Genomic DNA, 19,483 nt, shown 5'->3' on the forward strand with positions numbered 1-19,483 from the left:
CCGTTTCCACGATAACCACCTCTACTTTGTTTGGTGTATGTGGTTTGCGCGCCACCTTTATTGTACTGTGTTTGCTGGGACAGCTGGCCTCTGGAAACACCTCTATTGCCTCAGCGGCGAAAAGAACCACCCCTGAACTGCTGCAACTGTAGAGCCCCCATAGACTTTGCCGTGTGTGTCTTTCTTGATTTTCTCCAAGGTGGTGTCCACCTCTGGGCCAAATAGATCAGGGTTTACTGGCTGATTCAGAATGGTGGTCTGTATCTCTGGCTTGAACCCGGAGATTCTGAGCCAGGCATGTCGTCTCAACATGACAATAGTGTTAACAGCTCTGGCTGCGGTGTCTGCTGCGTCCAGTGCACATTTGCTAGAAGCATTTGATATGAGCTTCCCTTCCTGTATGAGCATCTCAGCTGCCTCCTTATATTCATCTGGCAGGTGCTGTAACAGGGTCTCCAGTGTGTCGTAATGGGCCTTGTCATACCTGACTAGAAGTGCCTGAGTGTTCGAAATGCGTCAGATATTGGCCGCTTGAGCTGCCACCCTTTTCCCTGATGCCTCAGACACCTTAGATTCCTTATCTGGGGGAGGAGCATCACCCGTTGTTTGTGAGTTAGCCCTCTTTCGGGCATTAGAAACAACAAGAGAGTCCAACGGCAACTGTCCCTTGATGTAAGTAGGGTCTCCAGGCGCCGGTTTGTATTTCTTTTTAATTCTGGGGTTTATCACCCTGGCTGTTGTAGGCTCCTTAAATATTTCCCCAGCATGTTTCCAGACACCCTTAAACATAGGCAGAGTCTTGACAGTCCTCTCTGAGGGGGAAAAGGTGTCGAACAGAAAGTCTACTTCAATAGGGTCAGCATGGAGCTGGACGTCATGATTCTTGGCTGCCCTTTCAATGAGTGCATTAAACGCCGCCGAATCCTCAGTAGGCGACGTTTTTACAGCATACACATGTGTCTGGAGCAGTGTGTGGATCTCCAGGGTCAGCAGCATCTGCCCAAGGTTCATTAGTATCATCTGGATCAGTGTCCACAGGATAGCTGTATTCGGCATTATCACCTTCCCCAGTGTCCACATCTGAATAAGTGGGCGAGACATCATGGCCACGTGGAGATACAGGTTCTACAAGAACAGGTGTTGTAGTAGAATCCTTTTTTAGTGGGATTTTATAGGACTCCATTGGCTGCTCCGGGGCGATCTTTCGTTTATAAATAGAAAGTCTGCCTGTCTCGGCATCGATAAACTGTTCCTGTTGCTCTTCAAGCGAGGACTGTGCTTTGTGGCTGGGACCACAGTTGTTGGCATCGGCACCGTGGACCTTTTTTTGGGCACGTCGACGGCCATTTTAGAAACAAAAGCCTTCGGCACCACTTTCGGTGACAGCGTGAAGTGGATGGGCGCCGACGTCTTTTGCGGCTTATCGGCAGGCTTCGAAGGTGGAGGATCCTTAGGCCGGACAGCCGAAGCCTTGTCCTTGTTGCGGTTCAGGGATTCTGCCACCTGCTTCGAGAAGGAGGCGGACGGCTCGGGGGTACTCGGGGGTTGTACCGCTCTTGGCCTTGTCCGGCCGACGCAGAGGCTCGAGAACCTTTCGATCACCAAGTCCTTTGTTGGTGTCGACTGTCTTTGGCGCCGATTTGTTCAGGTCCTTGGCCTTAACCTTTGCCTCTGGCGTGCCAGACTTTGGCTCGACGCCCTTTAGCGGCCTCTTCGGGTCGATAACGCTCTTCTGCTTTGTCGGTGCCTATAGATCAGAGGACTTCGAGCCGACCAAATCAATACACACTTTCGGTTTTGATATAGCCTCAAGTGCTTTTGGTTGCGTCGACACAGGAGCTTTTGGTTTCGAGTTCGCAACTTGCGGCTCCTTAGACATGTCCGAAGCAGAGCCCGAACGCGGGGCCGTAGAACTTATTGGAAGATCTTGGGTAAGGCCCTGTGGCAATCCCTCGACCTGAGCCTTATGAAGTGTTTTGGCCCCAGTATCAGTTTGTGGGCCTAGCTCCTCGCTCGAGCTATCTTATATGGCCCCAAAGGTCCCATCGTCGTCTCCTACCTCGTCGACGAAGTCTTCCGCATCGAGCATCTCAACATCAGCGTCGTAGCTGGAGTCTACCTCCGATGCGGGATCCGACAGGTTCTCTCGAACCTCCCGCTCTGCTCCTTCATCATCCCCGGCATCGAAGATGTCCACCGGTTCAGGTGCCGGCTGCTGGGCTTCCTTGCGCGCAGCGCGTCGATGCAGAAGTGTCTTCTTGGATCGAAAACAAGCCATAAAGCTGGCTTCATCATGATCCGGCAACAGGCACTTGTTGCACACCGGGTGGACGTCTATGTTGGATATTTCGAGTTGCACACGGGACATCTCTTGAACGGGCTCCGTTCCATGATGGTTAGTCGATAAGGCCTCTGGTGTCGACCGGGCCTTCAGCGTCGAAAAGCACGCGCCTCTTCTGGATATCCGGCTCGGAACTGAGCTGGAACAGAACTGGGCACCGATCGCAAGACAATACCGCCGAAAAAACGAAAGGCCTTTTGGCCTAAAGAAACTTCTTTTATCGATTTGAGTGAACCAATATGCATCCGAACCAAATGGTGGAAAAAAACAATCTGAGGATAGAGTCGATGCCCATGCGCACTGTAGTCCAGGGGAGGATCCACCTATCTCGTGATACTTCAAAGACTCTTCCAGGGCAACAATGTGCAATCATCCAGACCTAACACTAGGTGGCGATCTATGCACAGATATGAATTCAGCAGCCCACATGCCTCGAACACCCCTGTTCCTTGTTTTTCTAAAGGAACTATTTGAATAGCATCTTTTTATAGAAGTGATAGAACTTCCTGTTGAAGCAGAGTCCGATGGTCTGTAGACATTGGACGTTGCCTGGGAGGTATGGTTGGAGGGGTTGCTGCAAGTTCTAGGCAGTAGCCATATCGGATAATCGGTCTTACCCACTTGTCTTTTGTAATGGAGTTCCAGACAGGCAAGAACTGTGTTAATCTGCCTCCCACAGGAGTGGAATGCTGTGGGGGGAGCAGAGGGAAGTCACTGCTTTGTGGCGGATGAGTATCGGTTGCTACTGTTACCGCGACCACTTCCTTTGTTATCATTGCCTCGGTATCCTCCTCTAAAGTATCCCTTGTTAGAGGATGTTTGTGATTTGAAAGATGTTGTAGTGTCTGCTCCAGTTTGTTTGGAGCCTCCTCTGTAGAAGGAGCGACGAAAGGAGCTTCTAGCTGGTCTTGACTGTAAAGCACCTATAGACTTTGCGGTGTCGGTATCTTTCTTCATTTTTTCCAGTGTAGTGTCTACTTCTGGGCCAAATAACTGGTTCTGATTAAATGGTTGGTTTAAAATGGTGGTTTACACTTCGTGTTTAAACCCTGAAATGCGTAACCACGCATGTCTCCCAAGTATGACACTGGTATTTACAGCTCTAGATGCTGTAACTGCGACATCTAGCATGCATTTTATTGATCTTTGTACTGATCTGGTAGGTGTTCAAGTAGTTTTTCTAATTGATCATAATGAGTCCTATCGTAACAAGAGAGGAGGGCTTGTGTATTTGCTATACGCCAAATGTTTGTAGCTTGTGCTGCTATTCTTTTACCTGACGGATCAATTACTTTTGATTCTTTGTCACGTGGGGTGCGTCGCCAGAAGTTTGAGAGTTTACCCTCTTCCTAGCATTGGCCACAACTAATGATTTTAGTGGTAGGTGTCCTTTAATGTAGACTGGATCTGTGGGTGCCAGTCTATATTTTTTCTCGATTCTAGGGTTTAATATTCTAGTGCGTACAGGGTCTTTAAATACCTCTGGAGCGTGTTTGATGACCCCCTTGATCATGGGAAGAATTTGAGCAGACTGCTGAGACTGAGGAGGATTTTTTCCTAGATACCTCTGAGCAATGTCATCGGAATGCATAGGGACTTCATGGTAAACAGCAGCTCTGTTTAACAGATGACCAAAACCAATAGAATCTTCTGGAGGGGAAGGTTTTGATGGGTATGACTGCGGTTCAGGAATGTCAGGCACATTTTGTGGGTTTGTAAAGTCCCATATAGGCACATTTGTTGGGTTTGAAAAGTCCCATATACCTATATCTACATGGTATGAATCAGGTTCTTGAATGTCCTCCCCTCCACCCAAATTGTATTAGTCATCATTCTGCTGTGGGGAATGTGATGATAATGGAGAATGTACAGGAGAGATTTGATGTGATATGTGAGGAGGAACAGGAGAAGGAAGAGGAGGTATAGGAGAGGAAGGGTGCTTAGGAGATGTTGCACAGTCCTTTTTCTTGGCAGGAACCACAGGTGCGGGTGGTGCATCTGCTGGTCTCTTCCTGTGAGGTGTAGCATCTACATGACCTGTCTTTGGGTCTATGTAGATTTTCTTTTGTCGAGGATCTGGTCGAAAAAGTTCCTCCTCCTCTACAACCTTCTTGGGCGTCGCTTATTTCGGTACGAGGGGAGGTTGTTGTGTGTCTTTAGCCTTGGGAGGTGTTATAACGTCCTGTGGCATATTTCTCGGTGCCGAAGGTGTCGTTTTCGGCTTTGTAGGCATGTTCGAGGATTTGGGCACCTCAGAATCAGGCTTTGTGTTCTTCGGCGCCGAAGATGTATAAGTGGACGGCTTCGGAGCCGGTGCTTCTTTCTGTTTCGGTACGTCTTTACGTTTTGTTGCCGGTACTTTTTTAGGCTTTGGTACCGAAGGGTCTTTTGGCTTCGGCGCCGAGGTATCTTTATTTTTCGGTGCCGATGGAAGAGGCTTGCTCAGTGTCGAGGCACTAGAAGGCTTAGTTGCTTTCTTCTGAAAAGCTGGAAGGCGGGGCTTCGAAGCAGGTGTTCGTTCTCGACTGGGCCCTTTGTGCGTAGTGCTGACCTTTGCCTTCAGTTTGGACAGAAAATGTGGTGCAGGGGCAGAAGTACTCACGCGCTGACCCGATGAGTCATCTGAGTCGTCTGCCTCTGATACGATCTGGAGATCAGGTGAGTCTTCTTCGGGAACGAGGGGAACCTCTTCGTCGAAGATGTCTTCAGGTGCTGGAGCTGATCTTATTTCATGTCGAAGGGCTCTCTGATCCCGGATGGTTTTCTTCGATCGGAAGGATGCACAAGCTGTGCAGGTAGACTCGTCGTGTTCCGGCGATAGACAGGTTGCAGACCTTGTGGTGGTCGCTATGTTGAAAGTTTGCTCGACACACCGGGCATCTTTTGAACAGTTCTTTACATGTGGTATAGGACGTATAGAGTCGGTAGGCCCAACTGCCCGCATCGATGACCGGAATGGAACTGATGGCGTCGAAAGTATTGTAGTCGATGTCCAGGGTAGTTTTTACAAGTTTGAGGAAGTTCTGCGCTTCGAAGTTACTGAAAAGTGTTTTTCTAGGGGGAGCGGAGAAACTTTCATCCGAACCCAGTGGCGGAAAAATACATTCAAGGGTGGAGCCAATGCCCATGCGCAGTATTGTCCAAGGGAGGAGTCACCTATCTCGTGACTACAAAGACTTCTTCCAAGAAGACAACAACCTGCAAGCATCCAAGCCCAACACCAGGTGGCGATCTAATGCATAGTGTACAATCTGCAGCTCATATGCCTCGAACAATGGTTGTACCTCACTCTAATCCCTAAAAGACAGAGTGAAAGGTAGAAAAGCACAATAAAGTAGAGAATTAATTGACAAAAAAGTCAACAGATCAGAACTGTGATTTCCAGGGTCCTGACTGAAGGAGCCGTAAAGAGCTGGCCAAACTAGTCACCCTGAGGCATGATGGGAAGCTAGAGGTCATGGCTGCCTTAAAGGCACAGTTCCAGTTTTTGTTACAATTGAGGGGGGAGAGGCAGAGAGGCAGAGAGGCAGAGAGGCAGAGAGGCAGAGAGGCAGAGAGGCAGAGAGGCAGAGAGGCAGAGAGGCAGAGAGGCAGAGAGGCAGAGAGGCAGAGAGGCAGAGAGGCAGAGAGGCAGAGAGGCAGAGAGGCAGAGAGGCAGAGAGGCAGAGAGGCAGAGAGGCAGAGAGGCAGAGAGGCAGAGACAGAGAGGCAGAGACAGAGAGGCAGAGACAGAGAGGCAGAGACAGAGGCATTTGAAAAAAATCTTCCTTACCTTTTCAAATTAAGCAATGTGAATATTTTCATACTCAACAGGCTTACAGGCCCCTGAAAACCCCCCCCTACAACAAGGAGACATGTGTAATGTATATGATGCATGCCCTCCATCTACCCCCTGGATCGTCTCCTGAGTTGCTAACACTACGGAAGGGGCGGGTCCATAAATAAAATCATATACATCAAAGTCCGACCTTTGGAGTTCTACCACAGAATCCATTACCTCATCCACCACAATTCTAGAATAAAAATAAACCCAGGCACATGGCAATGATGCTGCCACCTCACTTGCCTTGGGGAGAACCACCAAAAAAATGTCCTTAGAAGGAATTTTTGATAATTGTTTGATTCAAAAAGGCAAAATGTAAGATCTATTACGAACACATTCCACATCTGCGAAAAAGTATCTACCAATTGCATTACCCACTACTTCCTCATAGGGCAGGGGTCTCCAAACCGGTCCTGGAGGGCCGGATCCATGACAGATTTTTAAAATTACTACATGTATCTCAATGGGGATATCCAAAAAATCTGGAATGGATCCGGCCCTCCAGGACCGGTTTGGAGACCCCTGTCATAGGGTCTAACTGCTCAATCTTCACCCCATCTTTGTTCTACATCTGACCTAAAACGTTCTGCTTCCGCATTTCAAAGGAAACCAGCCTTATACTGCCCCTGTACTCTTTTTCCAGGCATAACTATACCAATTCAGCACACGGATAACCTATTGTCCCCAAAAGAATCATGTGGACTAGGGATCTCTTCTAAGGGCATTATCCCAACCCGGGGATCCTTGATGTTTTCTTCTGGAACTAGTTGCCCAACAAAGAACCCGTCAATTGATACCTCTGCTGGAAATCTAATCCTCCTTGCTCTTTTCTTTTTCAACCTACGAATTTTCCCTTCCCTCTTTTTCGTGCCATGTTTGCTGACTGGTTATAGCTTCTTATTCTTTATTTTTTTAAAGATTAGAAAAACCTCCTTTTCTTATGTTAGGTATTGATCTTCCACCACACTAATACCCTTGTGGCTTGGCACCTTGTTTTCGGAGGGAAGATTCAATATGTGATTAGTCCTCAAACACTTCTCCTTCCTCAAACCCCCCAGGTTTTAAGCTTTTGCTTATTTCTATATTTTGATGGAATACGGACCCCAAAAGTAAATTACTATACCAAACAAAATGTACAACTGACCTGCTGCAGTGCCAATTTCCTCATCCGTGCTTCCCTCGGTGCAGCCAATCAAACTTAAATTGTAGGAAAGAATGTCTTGAAATAACGCTTTTCGACTTAAGGTACAGTCTCGCATGTGCTGCCTAAAACAAAAAGCATAAGTGAAAAGACTGAACAACTATTTATTACCATGAAACATTAGATGTAAAGCCACAGAAGCAAAGTAGTGGCAGAGGTAACCGGTCTCACCTCAAAGGCAAATCAGCTTTACCAATGGTTTTCAGGGTGCTGTACAGCATCAGTGGGAGGGATATAAATTGCTTTTTATTGAAGCAGAACAACTTCAGTTAGGAAACTAAGCGCAATAAAGCAATTGATAAAGTCATTCTTCTGCCCTGTGGATGCATAAAACTGCATGTGGCTCACCAGCGGAATGAGACACCATTTTCTTTGTTTTTATTTACCAATCAAAGATGGTGACCACCACTTGGATAAGTAAACAAAAAAAGAATTAAGACTGCTTTGCTCAGAAGAGATGAACTATAAAATACTTCAAGTGAGGAACTAATGCATGCAAGTCTGTGGCATTTCTAAAAAGTGTAGTTAGCAACAAGGTAGTGGAGGGCTGCCAAGGAAGAGCAAGTGGTGGCAAGTGGAAAGAGGTGATAAGAAGCACTCTATAATGACAGCAGCACAGTGGTGGGAGAGTTTTAACGTGGTTGGAAAAGCCCATGATGGAAAGTCGGGAGCGGGGAGAAGATCGTGGATCACAGGGGAGAAGCACCCAAGTAACCAAGTAGCACTCACAGGTAATAGCAACACCTGGAAAGGGAGAGCATTGCACAAGATAAATGGAGCATGGAGAGCATTTGGGGGGGAGCAGGCGAGAGTGTGCACCGAAAACCACATGCACTCATGGAGCGCTAAATCAAAAGGCTAAGTGTAATTCCCTAAACAAGAATAATGGAACAAAATTCAGCCAATAAAGAGGATGGTAAAGAGTCTATGATGCAGGTGAAGGACAAAACTTGCGCTCATTTTGGTGGATTGCTTTACTTAGACTGGATCTGAAAAAAATGTCAGCAAGGCTTCAACACTGGCTTCTTACCACTCTGGATATAAAGCACAGCTGCATTTTAGAGCCACGCTTATGTGAGTTACTTGCTGGACTTTTAGGGATGCATGATGAAACCTTACATGCGATTATATCGCATGCCTTAGCAATGCAGTCTTTGCCATGACCGTGGGTGGCTTTACCAAGCATGTTTTTACTATGCATGCCTTTACAATAACTTGTTGTAAAGGCATGACCGTAGTAAAGATTACACACCAGCACCTCGCCCTGAGCCCTAAAACGCGACCCTGAATAAGACTTCGTACACAGCCCTACAAAATACCCAACTCCCTGCCCTGAGCACTAAAATCCAGCCCCCAGCCCTACTCACCAAGCGGTGTCCTGATTCTTCCTTTTCCTTTCATTTTAAGGAATTTATTGGAGGGAGTTTCTCCAAGTCGCCAACATCTCCCACGACTCGCACTGCCTTTATCACGCATATGCCTTTACAACAAAAATTGTGTTACTGGCATGCACGTGGTTCTCAACTTTCAGTGTACTTAGACATGGAATGTAACTCAACCACCTGTATCAGTGTGCAAATTACTACCTTGGAATCTTATTGGACGTCGAGAGGAATATGCAGTTAGTATGCACCAGAAAAAGTGTTACCATAAGTAACTTTTAGCCCTAAAGGACAGCTCTAAATGCAGATTCCACTAGTGGACGGTCTGTGGAGTTGATTCTGGCCAGAAAGTCTTGCAGGAACAGACAGGCAAAATGTCCTTGTACGATCCTACTGCCATGGAAGTAGTGCTTCATGAACTTGAGAACAGACTTAAACATCACAGCCTGGAAAATATCAAGGACAAGCACTTCAAGTACCAAAACCGTGGTAGAAATCTTAGCCTTATGGAAGGGGCTCTCCGTACTTTCCAGAGCACTTTATTTTTCCAGTGCATAGCAGATCTTAATGTATATAACTACCTACCTCAACAGAGACCTCTTCAGTACAGCCTTCTATTCCCTCACAGAGACGACCACCACAAAAAGATGATCATCCACCTAATGGTCCCTGGTGTAATCTATGAAAAAGAATAAAGTTGATTGTGAGTCACGCATGGCTCGGCCGAGAAGCAAGATAGCTGCTGCAGGAAGCAGGCTCTGTATGTACTATACCAAAGTGAGGTATAGTGTGCAGTGGAACCCCAAAGGTAGGCAGAGCTAAAGTTAGATAGCACCTCACTCTCTATTTGTGGTAGTGTGGTTGAGCAGTAAGACAGATTGTGACTGTTTGGATTGCAACTGTAAATGTTTTTTTTTATTTCATTACAGAAGTGTTACTGATAATGTAATGCTCTTTAGAATACAGCATATACTTTGAATGGGACTTTCAGTAAGATTACAGGAAAGTTACTTTCTGATTACTTTGCTTACTCAGAGTAGTATACCTAGATACTACTCTGGGACATTTCCTGTAAACTAATAAGTAACATCGATTTTGTTAAACAGTACAATTTTAAAGAATTTCTTTAGGTTTTCAAACTCCACACTTAGAAACTTTTCACAGAAAAAAGTCAAGGTTATCCTAAAGAGGCAAGGAAAATGCTACTTACCAGTATGCATCTGTTCTAGGCATGTAGAGCTGCAGAGTCTCACACTGTGCATTAGATCGCCACCTGGTGTTGGGCTCTGATGATTGCATGTTGATGTCTTGGAAGAAGTCTTTGTAGTCACGAGATAGGAGACTCCTCCCTTGGACGATAGTGCGCATGGGCATCGACTAAATCCATAGATTGTTTTGTGCCACGATGGGAAATGATGGAGGTAATAGAAATAGAAAAAAGGGATGTCTGTGTGTGTATCTAACTAAGATAGAATTGGAACAGATACAGGTACCGGGGAGGCAGGTGGCCGTGTGAGACTCTGCAGCTCTACATGCCAAGAACAGATGCATATTGGTAAATAGTATTTTCAGTTCGAGGCAAATGAGCTGCAGATCTCACACTGTGCATCGATTGTACAGCAGTGTCTCTCCTAGCGGTGGTCATCTGTATCTGTTGCAGTAGTTTGAAAGAGTTTTGAGGACAGCTTGGCCTATTGCAGCTTGCTGCTTGGCTTGCACATCAACACAGTAGTGTTTAGTGAAAGTGTGTGTTGTTGACCATGTTGCTGCCTTGCAGATGTCTTCTAGGGGAATGTTCCCTAAGAAAGCCATGGAAGCTCCTAGTTTGTGTGTGGAGTGCGCTCTAGGAGGAACTGTTAATGTACGTTTTGCTTTGTGATCGCATATTTGTATACATTTTACAATCCAGCTTGCAATTCCAGCTTTAGAGATGGGGTTGCCTTTATGTGGTGAGAGAAAGCTACAAACAGTTGCTTTATTTTACGAAAGGATTTGGTCCTATCAATGTGATAGAGAAAAAGCTCTTTTTACATTTAAAATGTGTGGAGCTCTTTCTGCTACAGAGTCTGGGTTTTGAAAAAACACTGGCAACTCTACTGATTGATTTAGATGAAAAGGAGTAATTACTTTAGGAAGGAATTTGGGATTAGTCCGTAGAACCACCTTGTTACGGTGTAATTGTAAAAATGGTTCTTGTATAGTGAAAACTTGAATCTCACTAACTCTCCTAAGAGAGGTAATAGCAATAAGGAAAGCTGTTTTCCATGTAAGGAATTGCAGTTCACACTTATGTAAAGGTTCAATCGGGGGGCCCATGAGCCTGGTAGGAACAATGTTTAGGTTCCACACTGGAGAGGGTAGTAACCTAGGAGAAATTATTTGTTTTAATGCTTCCATAAAAGCTTTGATTTTACTCTAAATAACGACATGTCTATTTTGTAGATATGCTGCAATTGCTGCGAGATGTAAACGTATAGATGAATATGCTAATTACATCTTTGTAAATGTAGAAGGTAACAGATGATATTCTGGATGGAAGCATCTAGAGGATCAATTTGATTATTAGTGCAGTAAATGGCAAAATAGCAAGCTCTAGTAGTAGGTCTTCTGGCTTCTTTAATGATATTCATACAGTCTGGTGGTAGGTTAAGATAACCAAACTAAGACTTCAGGAGCCAGATCGCCAGATTCCGGTGACTTGGATCTGGATGTCTGATGTCTCCATGGTTCTGCGTTAGCATGGATGGTGTCAGACACAGTCTTTGGTGTGGAACTAGAGAGAGTTCTAGCAGTGTGTTGAACCATGGTTGGCGTGCCCATTTGGGAGCTACCAGGATCAATTTGAGAGATTGTGGTCTCAACTTGTGTACTACTGGTGGTATTCGTGGGATTGGCTGAAAAGCATACGCAAATCTGCCTGACCAGTTCATCCATATCGCATGACAGCGGGTGGGGAAACCTGGCGGCGATAGTTGGGCATTTTGCGTTTGCGTGTGGCAAACAGATCTATTTCTGGATGACCCCACTTGTGAAAGAATTGTAGAAGAACTTGCAGATGTAGTTCCCATTAGGTAATCAGTAGCGTCTGTCGACTTAACAGATCTGCTATCTGATTGTTAACTCCTGGAAGGTGTTCTGCAAGCAGATATATCTTTTGTGGAATGGCCCATCTCCAAATGTTCTGTGCGAGCTGGGACAGTTGCAGGGAATGTCTGCATCCTTTTTTTTAATATACTACATGGCTGTCATGTTGTCCGTCTGGATCAAGACAGCTTTGTTCTGTACATGTACTTGATAGGATTTTAGTGCTAGGAATATTGCTAGCAGCTCTAGGTGATTGACGTGAAGCACCTTTTGTTGAGCGGTCCATTTCCCTGAGTTGTATGGTGGAGCAGATGGGCTCCCATCCTGTAAGGGATGCGTCTGCTGTCAGTACCATCTGTGGCACAGGTTCGAGGAACAGCCGCCCTCTGGACAAGTTTCTGGTGTTCCACCACTGCAGAGAGCGATGTGTGCGGCTGTCCACCAACATCAGGTCTGTAAGTTTTCCTTGAGCTTGATTCCACTGATGTGCTAGAGATTCCTGCAGTGGGCGCATTTGCAGTCTTGCATACGGTACAATAAAAATGCAAGATGCCATCATGCCGGCCGCCGGCCTCCGGGTTGTAGGCGATAACGGCTGTGTGCATATTTTGAAGGTGTAATAAAGTACAAATTTAACACAAAAAAAAAGATGCCATCATGCCTATTAGTTGCATGAACGGCTGGGAGAGAGTGTAGGTTTTGAAACTTTGTGACTAAGGCCTGAATGCTCTGTATCCTGGCTGGACTGGAATAAGCTAGAGCTGTATCGGTGTTTATGGTAGCCCCTAGGTATTTGATGTACATGAGGGCTGGAGATGTTACTTGGTGTATTTGATTGTAAACCCCAAGTCGTGCAGTGTTTGAGTTGTTTGAGATGTGTGTTGGACACACTGATAGACTTTGAGTCATTCAAAGTATGGGAAGACGTGGATTTGTGGTCTTCTGAGATGTGCTGCTAGGCACTTTGTAAACACTCTTAGTGCAGTTGTGACCCCGAATGGAAGGACTTTGATCTGATAGTGTTGTCCTTCTAGTACAAATCTGAGCTACTTCCTGTGAGAAGGATCTATAGGAATGTGGAAGTAGGAGTCTTTGAGGTCTAGTGTGGTTAGGAAATCGCCTTGATGCAACAATGGGAGCACTTGTTGTAAAGTGATCATGTGAAAATTATCTGAGTGTATATACAGATTGAGAGGCCTTAGGTCTAGAATTGGTCTTAGTGTTCCGTCCTTTTTAGATATTCTGAAATAGAGTGAGTAAACTCCTGTTCCTTGATGTTGCAACGGAACTAGCTCTATTGCATCTTTTTGCAGCAATGAGAGAACCTCTTGTTGGAGCAGCGTTAGATGTTCTGTGGACATTGGACGCTGTCTGGGTGGTATATGTGGAGGGGTAGCCGTAAGCTCTAGGCAGTAACCATACTGGAAAATTTGTCTTACCCACTTCTCTGTTGTGATAGAATTCCAGACAGGTAGGAACTGTGTTAGTCTGCCCCCTACAGGAGTGGATTGCTGTTGGGGAAGCAGAAGGAAGTCACTGTTTTGTGTTGGGAGAAGTTTGATTATTGTTCTTTCCTCGACCTCTTCTCTTACAGCCTCTGTAGCCTCCTCTAAGGCATCCTCTATTGGAGGATGTTTGTTTATTTGTTGTAAAGGAAGCTGAATTGTCTGCTCCAGCTTGTTTGGAGCTTCCTCTGTAGAATGAGCGACGAGAGGAGCCTCAAGCTTGGGTGGACTGCAGGACTCCCATAGGCTTCGCTGTGTCAGTGTCTTTCTTCCTTTTTTCAAGTGCTGTGTCTACCTCTGGACCAAACAATTGTTGGTTGAATGGTTGATTTAAGATAGTTTGCATTTCTTGCTTAAATCTTGAAGTGTGTAGCCACGTGTGACGTCTAAGGAGGACACTGATGTTTATTACTCTGGATGCAGTGTCTGCTACATCAAGTGTGCATTTAATGGAGGCATTTGATATAAGCTTACCCTCTTGTATGAGGTCATTTGCTTGTGCCTTATATTGTTCAGGTAGATTTTGTAAGAGCTTCTCCAACTAATCATAGTGAGCCCTGTCGTATCTTGCGAGGAGGGCCTGTGCGTTAGAAACGCGCCATGTACTGCTAGCTTGTGCAGCTATTCTTTTCCCTTTAGAGTCTATGATCTTTGATTCTTTATCAGGAGGTGGTGCTTCACCTGATGTTTTGGAATTTGCTCTTTTCCTAGCGTTTGAAACTACTAGGGAGTCTAAAGGTAGCTGTCCTTTAATTTTAGGCAGGGTGTGAGAAAGTGCCATCTTTCTTGCACTGGTATGCCCCCACTTTTTCTGTGTGCCCTGCCATCTCTGGCCACCTGTCAGCCCCTAGTAAATGGTAACCTAGGTCCAGAGGGCATGGTGACCAGAGAAGACCCCTGAGGACTGCAGCACTTATTGTGCCACCCTCAGGGGCCCTGTACCCTGAAACCCACAAACTGCCCTTGCAGGCTGAGTGTCTAGGTACAGAACTAAACAAAGAGTCAACATGGCAAACACCTGTGTGCCATGACCACAGAACCCACTGCCCTGGCATACTTCAGTCACCCCTCTAGCTGGGTGCCCTATGCCAGAGGTGTGGGCACAGGTGCATGAGCCCTGTGCCCCTACAGTACCCAGGCCCATTCCTGGGCACTAAGTGCAGTGATGCCATTAAGAGTATATGGTGCTGGGAGGTTGTCATTACGAACTCCACAGCACCATAATAGCTACACTGAAGACTGACAAGTTTCATACCAAACTTCTCAGCACATTAAACCCCAACTGATGCCAGTGTGGAATTTAATGTAAAATGCACCCAAGGGCATCTTAGAGATGCCTTCTGAAAAAGTAACCTACAATCCACGTCTGGGCTTAGAGGCTGCCACACAGCAGACATGTCGCTGGAGCCCTGGGTGGAGAGCCCCCCGGTCTCCTGGGCCTGCAACAATAGACATCCTGGGCGTGGTGCTAGGTCTCCTCCCCCATGATGGGCAGGGGGAAGCTTCAAAGGCATGCCACCTTTGTGAGCTTCTCCAGACCATTTACTGTACCCAGCAACTGGCCCTCACCAGTTCTGACCCCCACTCTGGCGGGAAAACTGGCGGGAAAAAGGATGTCAGAAGGGGGGTGTGCCAGCCTGTGCCAACCTCACCCCTCAGATGGGGGAGACTAGGTGAAGCACAACCCCGGGCTCCGGCCATCCTGAAGATGGGGAGCCCTGTCCAATCCCAGCTAGGCTCCTGCCCCCCTCCCAAAGGAGAGGAGCAGGCTAGGGGGGTGTACCCACCCAAGGACAAGGACCTATTGGTCCCTGCCCTTGCCCTACCTGTAAACGCTCCTAAATTCAGTATTTAGGGGCTCCCTGAACCTTCCTTCCTCAGATCACAATACCAAAAGAAGAAAGAAGATCAAGAAGACCCGCCGCGCAGCTGCTAACAGGACAACTACTGACTTGGCCCCAGCCCTAACGGCCTGTCGATCCTGGAACCTGCTCCAGCCTAAATCCCGGCGACTCCTGCAGACAGCAACCTTGGGACTCCCAGAGGACCTGCCTGCTCTGACCCTCTTAAAGACTGGCACTCCCATCAGCAGAGGCTCTGCTGCAACAACCCCCCTGGTGCCAGCGAGGAAGCTCCGGACCAGACCACTCCGCACCAGTCTAGCCCAAGCGATCCAAGACCACGAGGACGTCCCCCCGGTGACTGGGACCCGAAGTCCAGTGCCCAAAGACCCTCCAACGAACAAGACGAAGCCTGCAGACTCAGAACCAGGTGCCCCCCCGACCGCCAAGCTGAGGGTAAGCTTTTCCGACACCCAAAGACACCCCTGCACCCAGCGCTCTACAGCCCCCTGTGCCTCCCTTTCGGGTACCTACCTGTGCTCCAAGATCCCAACTTACCTCTCGACATGATGGTAGCCCCTGGAGAGTCTCCGCCCTGGAGCCTGCAGCCTTTGTTCCCTTTTGACATTTGCCATTGGATAACATTGAGTGCCCGACGGCTCAAAAGCACCCTTCACCCAGCCTACAGAGTACTGCTGGCCGTGCCACCTTGGTCATATCCTGCTTCCCCCTTTGCCCTGAGGAAGTGACCAAGAGCCTAGCATCCACAGCCACGTGGCCTGCTAGCCAGCAGCCACCAACTGGAGGCCCCATGTCCCCCATTGGATAACATTGGGCCCAACCAACTCTGCACCCGGCCGCCCCTGCGCCGCTGAGGGTGAACCAACTGTACCTACCTGACCCTGGGGGACCCCTGAGTCTATGCCCAGAACCACAACTTCACCAGTCTAGTACTCACCAGGTAACTCACTTACCTGCCATTGAATAACATTGACTGGTTTGACTCGAAAAATCTTCCAAGTGTCTACTTTTGAAAACTAGAAATATTCTTTAAAAATCATACGAAATACTGAAATGTAATTACTTACCTGTTTTGAGTTGAGACCCCAGTGTGAAACCTTTTGCTGGCTGAGTGTGTACAACAAATGCTTTACACTGTCCTCTGGTACTGCCTTACTGCTCGACCAATCTACCACTTTAGAGAGTAAGGTCACACCTGGCTTTAACCTCTGGGATTTGTGGACGCTATAAACACTGAACCTTATTCTGGTCCAGCATATATAAAGCCACTTTCTCACACAGGGTCCCCAGGAGCCGCTCTGTGCTTTTTCTCTATCCTTGGGTTTATGATTCTAGCTCCAACAGGATCTTTAAACACTTCTAGTGCATGATTAATGACTCATTTAATCATTGGCAGTATTTGCACAGATTTTTGGGAGTGTTCAAAAGTGTCTAATAAAAAATCTTCCTCTGCCTTATCTGGATGCATGGTGACATTGTGATAGATGGCAGCCTTATTAAGTGTCCAAACGCAATATTGTCTTCTGGAGGAGAAGGTTTAGATGGATATATATGTGGGTCAGGAATATCTGGTACATCCTGTGGGTTAGGATACTCCCAGTCTGGTGAAGTTGTGTAGGGAAAAGGGTCATCTGGGTCTCTCCCTCCCCCATGCTATACTCATCATCAACATCCTGAGGAGGTGTATGTGGTGGAGAATGAGGAGGAGAATTTTGAGGTGAAATATTTAAAGGAAGGAGGAGTAGAAGGAGAATTTTGGTGTTTGGGCTGGGGTAGGGGCAGTGGTACTCACGCTTTGACCTGAAAGTATGGAGTCATCGGAGTCATCTGCCTCGGATAAGATCTGGAGATCGGAATCTTCTTCTGGGACGCATGGACCTACGAAGATATCCACTGGTTCCGGAGCTGATCTCTGCATATCGCGTCGACGGGCCCTCCGATCTCAAATGGTCTTTTTCGATCGAAAGGATGCACAGGCTGTGCAGCTGGATTCGTCATGTTCTGGCGATAAGCACAGGTTACAGACCTTGTGATGGTCACGGTGTGGAAATTTTGCTCCACACTCGGGGCATCTTTTGAATGGCGTCCTTTCCATGAGGTGTAGGCCTCACGGCTTGGGTAGGCCCAACAACCCGTGTAGACGGCTGAAATTGAGCTGGTGAAGTAGAGTCCAGTTCTATCTTAATTAGATACACACATATGGACATCCCTTTTTTCTATTTCTACAAACTCCATCTTTCCCCATCATGGCGAAAAACAATCCAAGGATGGAGTCGATGCCCATGCGCACTATCATCCAAGGGAGGAGTTACCTATCGTGACTACAAAGACTGCTTCAAAGACCACAACAACATGCAATCATCCGAGCCCAACACCAGGTGGCGATCTAATGCACAGTGTGAGATCTGCAGCTTTTATGCCTCGAACATAGTGTTATCGGTTTTGAGTTAAGTATTTGGTAGCGAGAGTTGAGGTTCTGGGGGTTGACTCGGGGCTCCCCCAGGGTTAAGGATGCACTCAAGTTACACCCTCAGCACCCTGATGAAACCGGTACCAGAAGACACAAGTGACAGTACTGGCAGAATGCCATCCATGGGCACAAGATGACGATAGTACAAAAGCACAAGACACGCCCAGACTACGCAAGGCAAAGGCAGAACCCAATGCCATCAAATACACCACATAGGATAAGGCTAATCCCTATTAGGACTGAAAAGAAGAGAATCAGCCAAACGGCTGTGCCGAACGAACAGAGATGGCAAAACAGCCATGAACAGTAACCGGACACTAAACCCAACCTGAGCATTAAGTTGGGTGCCCAAAAATAAGGCAGAGAATAGGGCAAGATTTATGGCAGCCCTGACAAAAGACAGGTGACCGCCGAATCCGCTTGGCGGTCAAAAAGAACCACTCCATTGAACGAAAGATCTGAGGGCATCCCGAATATGATCTGGGAAGCAACTGCCGCACAGCCAAGCATGGCGGCGTAAAGCCACAACGAGAGCAAGGACCAGTCCCATAGAGTCAGTTGCATCCTGGGATGACTTGAGGGAGAATTGTTCCATGCTTCTACCATGCAAGAGTAGACAAAGCAATTCTGTTCGCTGACCTTCTGGAATAGAATGGAGAAGGTGAGCAACTGAGTCCCAAAGAGCTAAGGATGCACGTGCAAACAGGCCGCATTTAAAGCCCGAGCGCCTGCGCTGGCAGAGGTGAAAAGCAGGCGAGCACAATCATCCAGCCACCTAGACTCCCTGGTGGGAGGTAACAGAGGCAAAGAGGGTGAAAAATTTAAATTAAAAGCCGCCTGAACTAGTCCCTGAGCTGTTGGGTGAAGAGACAAAGAGGATCACCCAGGGCAGGGCGGTGCCTACGAGAATTAGCACTATTAACAAGGTCACACCTGAAGAGGGTCTGGACCATGTGCCACGCAGGATGTCTAGTAAAGAGTCTCCGAAGGGCAGCAAAGGTTCTACTTCGATAGGCTCCAAATGGAGCAGATAAAACAAAGGATCATAAAGAAGAGGCACCATAGGAGGCTAAAAGCCAAGCACAGCCACCGCCTCATGAATAGTGCATGCGAAGGCAGCACTAGACTCAGTTGCCATCAGTGTAGGAGATAAACTGTCAGTAGGAGACGGTTGAAGGCTAATTATACCACTGGACATGAACAGTGGAGGATCCAGAGTCTGGCCCAAAGGTCAGGTGACACAGGGTACTTACACCAGGGCTCCTTGATCAGGAGAGTCCAGGGAAACATCAGGTTTCAAGTGAGGAGGTGTAAGTGGTAGCACCGACGTCAGCGGACGACGCAGTAGAGACCCATTGCCGCCCAAGGAGGCGGGGGGAGCAACCACCAAGGGAAGGTGATTCAGCGCCGATCAACTCCACAATGGAGTTACCTAGATGTCAACGACCTCCAAAGAGTACTCGACTTGGACGCTGACCGACGCCAAGCCCACTGCAACCTGCCTAGAGGGAGCCGGCGTCGACCCTGGCGTCGCCGGCGTAGGACGCCGCACAGGGTTATGTGCGTACTGTCTGGGTGGGCTGTGCTCTGGGCCCTGGCTCGCTGGCGTTGTGTCGGATCCTGAATCGGAGTAAATGCACACAGCCGGTGCCGGGGAAACGTCTGCAGACGAAGACCCGGCATGAGTGCCAGCTACCTCTATGGAACCCAAAAGCGCAAAAGGGAGAGGGGGCAACTCAAAACAAGCCTAGAGCGCCTTTGACCAAGCCTACATTTGGGCACTCGTTGCCACAACACGCGGAAAGGGTGGGTACG

General features: G+C 47.5%; 1 protein-coding gene across 3 annotated transcripts in view; it reads right to left on the reverse strand.

Annotated features, from left to right (window-relative positions):
- ZFC3H1 (zinc finger C3H1-type containing) overlaps positions 1–19,483 on the reverse strand; it is an 833,014-nt gene that overhangs the window by 529,685 nt on the left and 283,846 nt on the right. For all 3 annotated transcript variants that reach the window (XM_086921759.1, XM_086921741.1, XM_086921749.1), the window contains exon 18: positions 7,309–7,430. In XM_086921759.1, the coding sequence (XP_086777885.1) occupies positions 7,309–7,430 (122 nt within the window). The remainder of the gene's footprint in view (positions 1–7,308; positions 7,431–19,483) is intronic.

This window comes from Lissotriton vulgaris, chromosome 1_1 (genome assembly GCF_964263255.1).
Source record: "Lissotriton vulgaris chromosome 1_1, aLisVul1.2, whole genome shotgun sequence".
NCBI lineage: Eukaryota > Metazoa > Chordata > Amphibia > Caudata > Salamandridae > Lissotriton > Lissotriton vulgaris.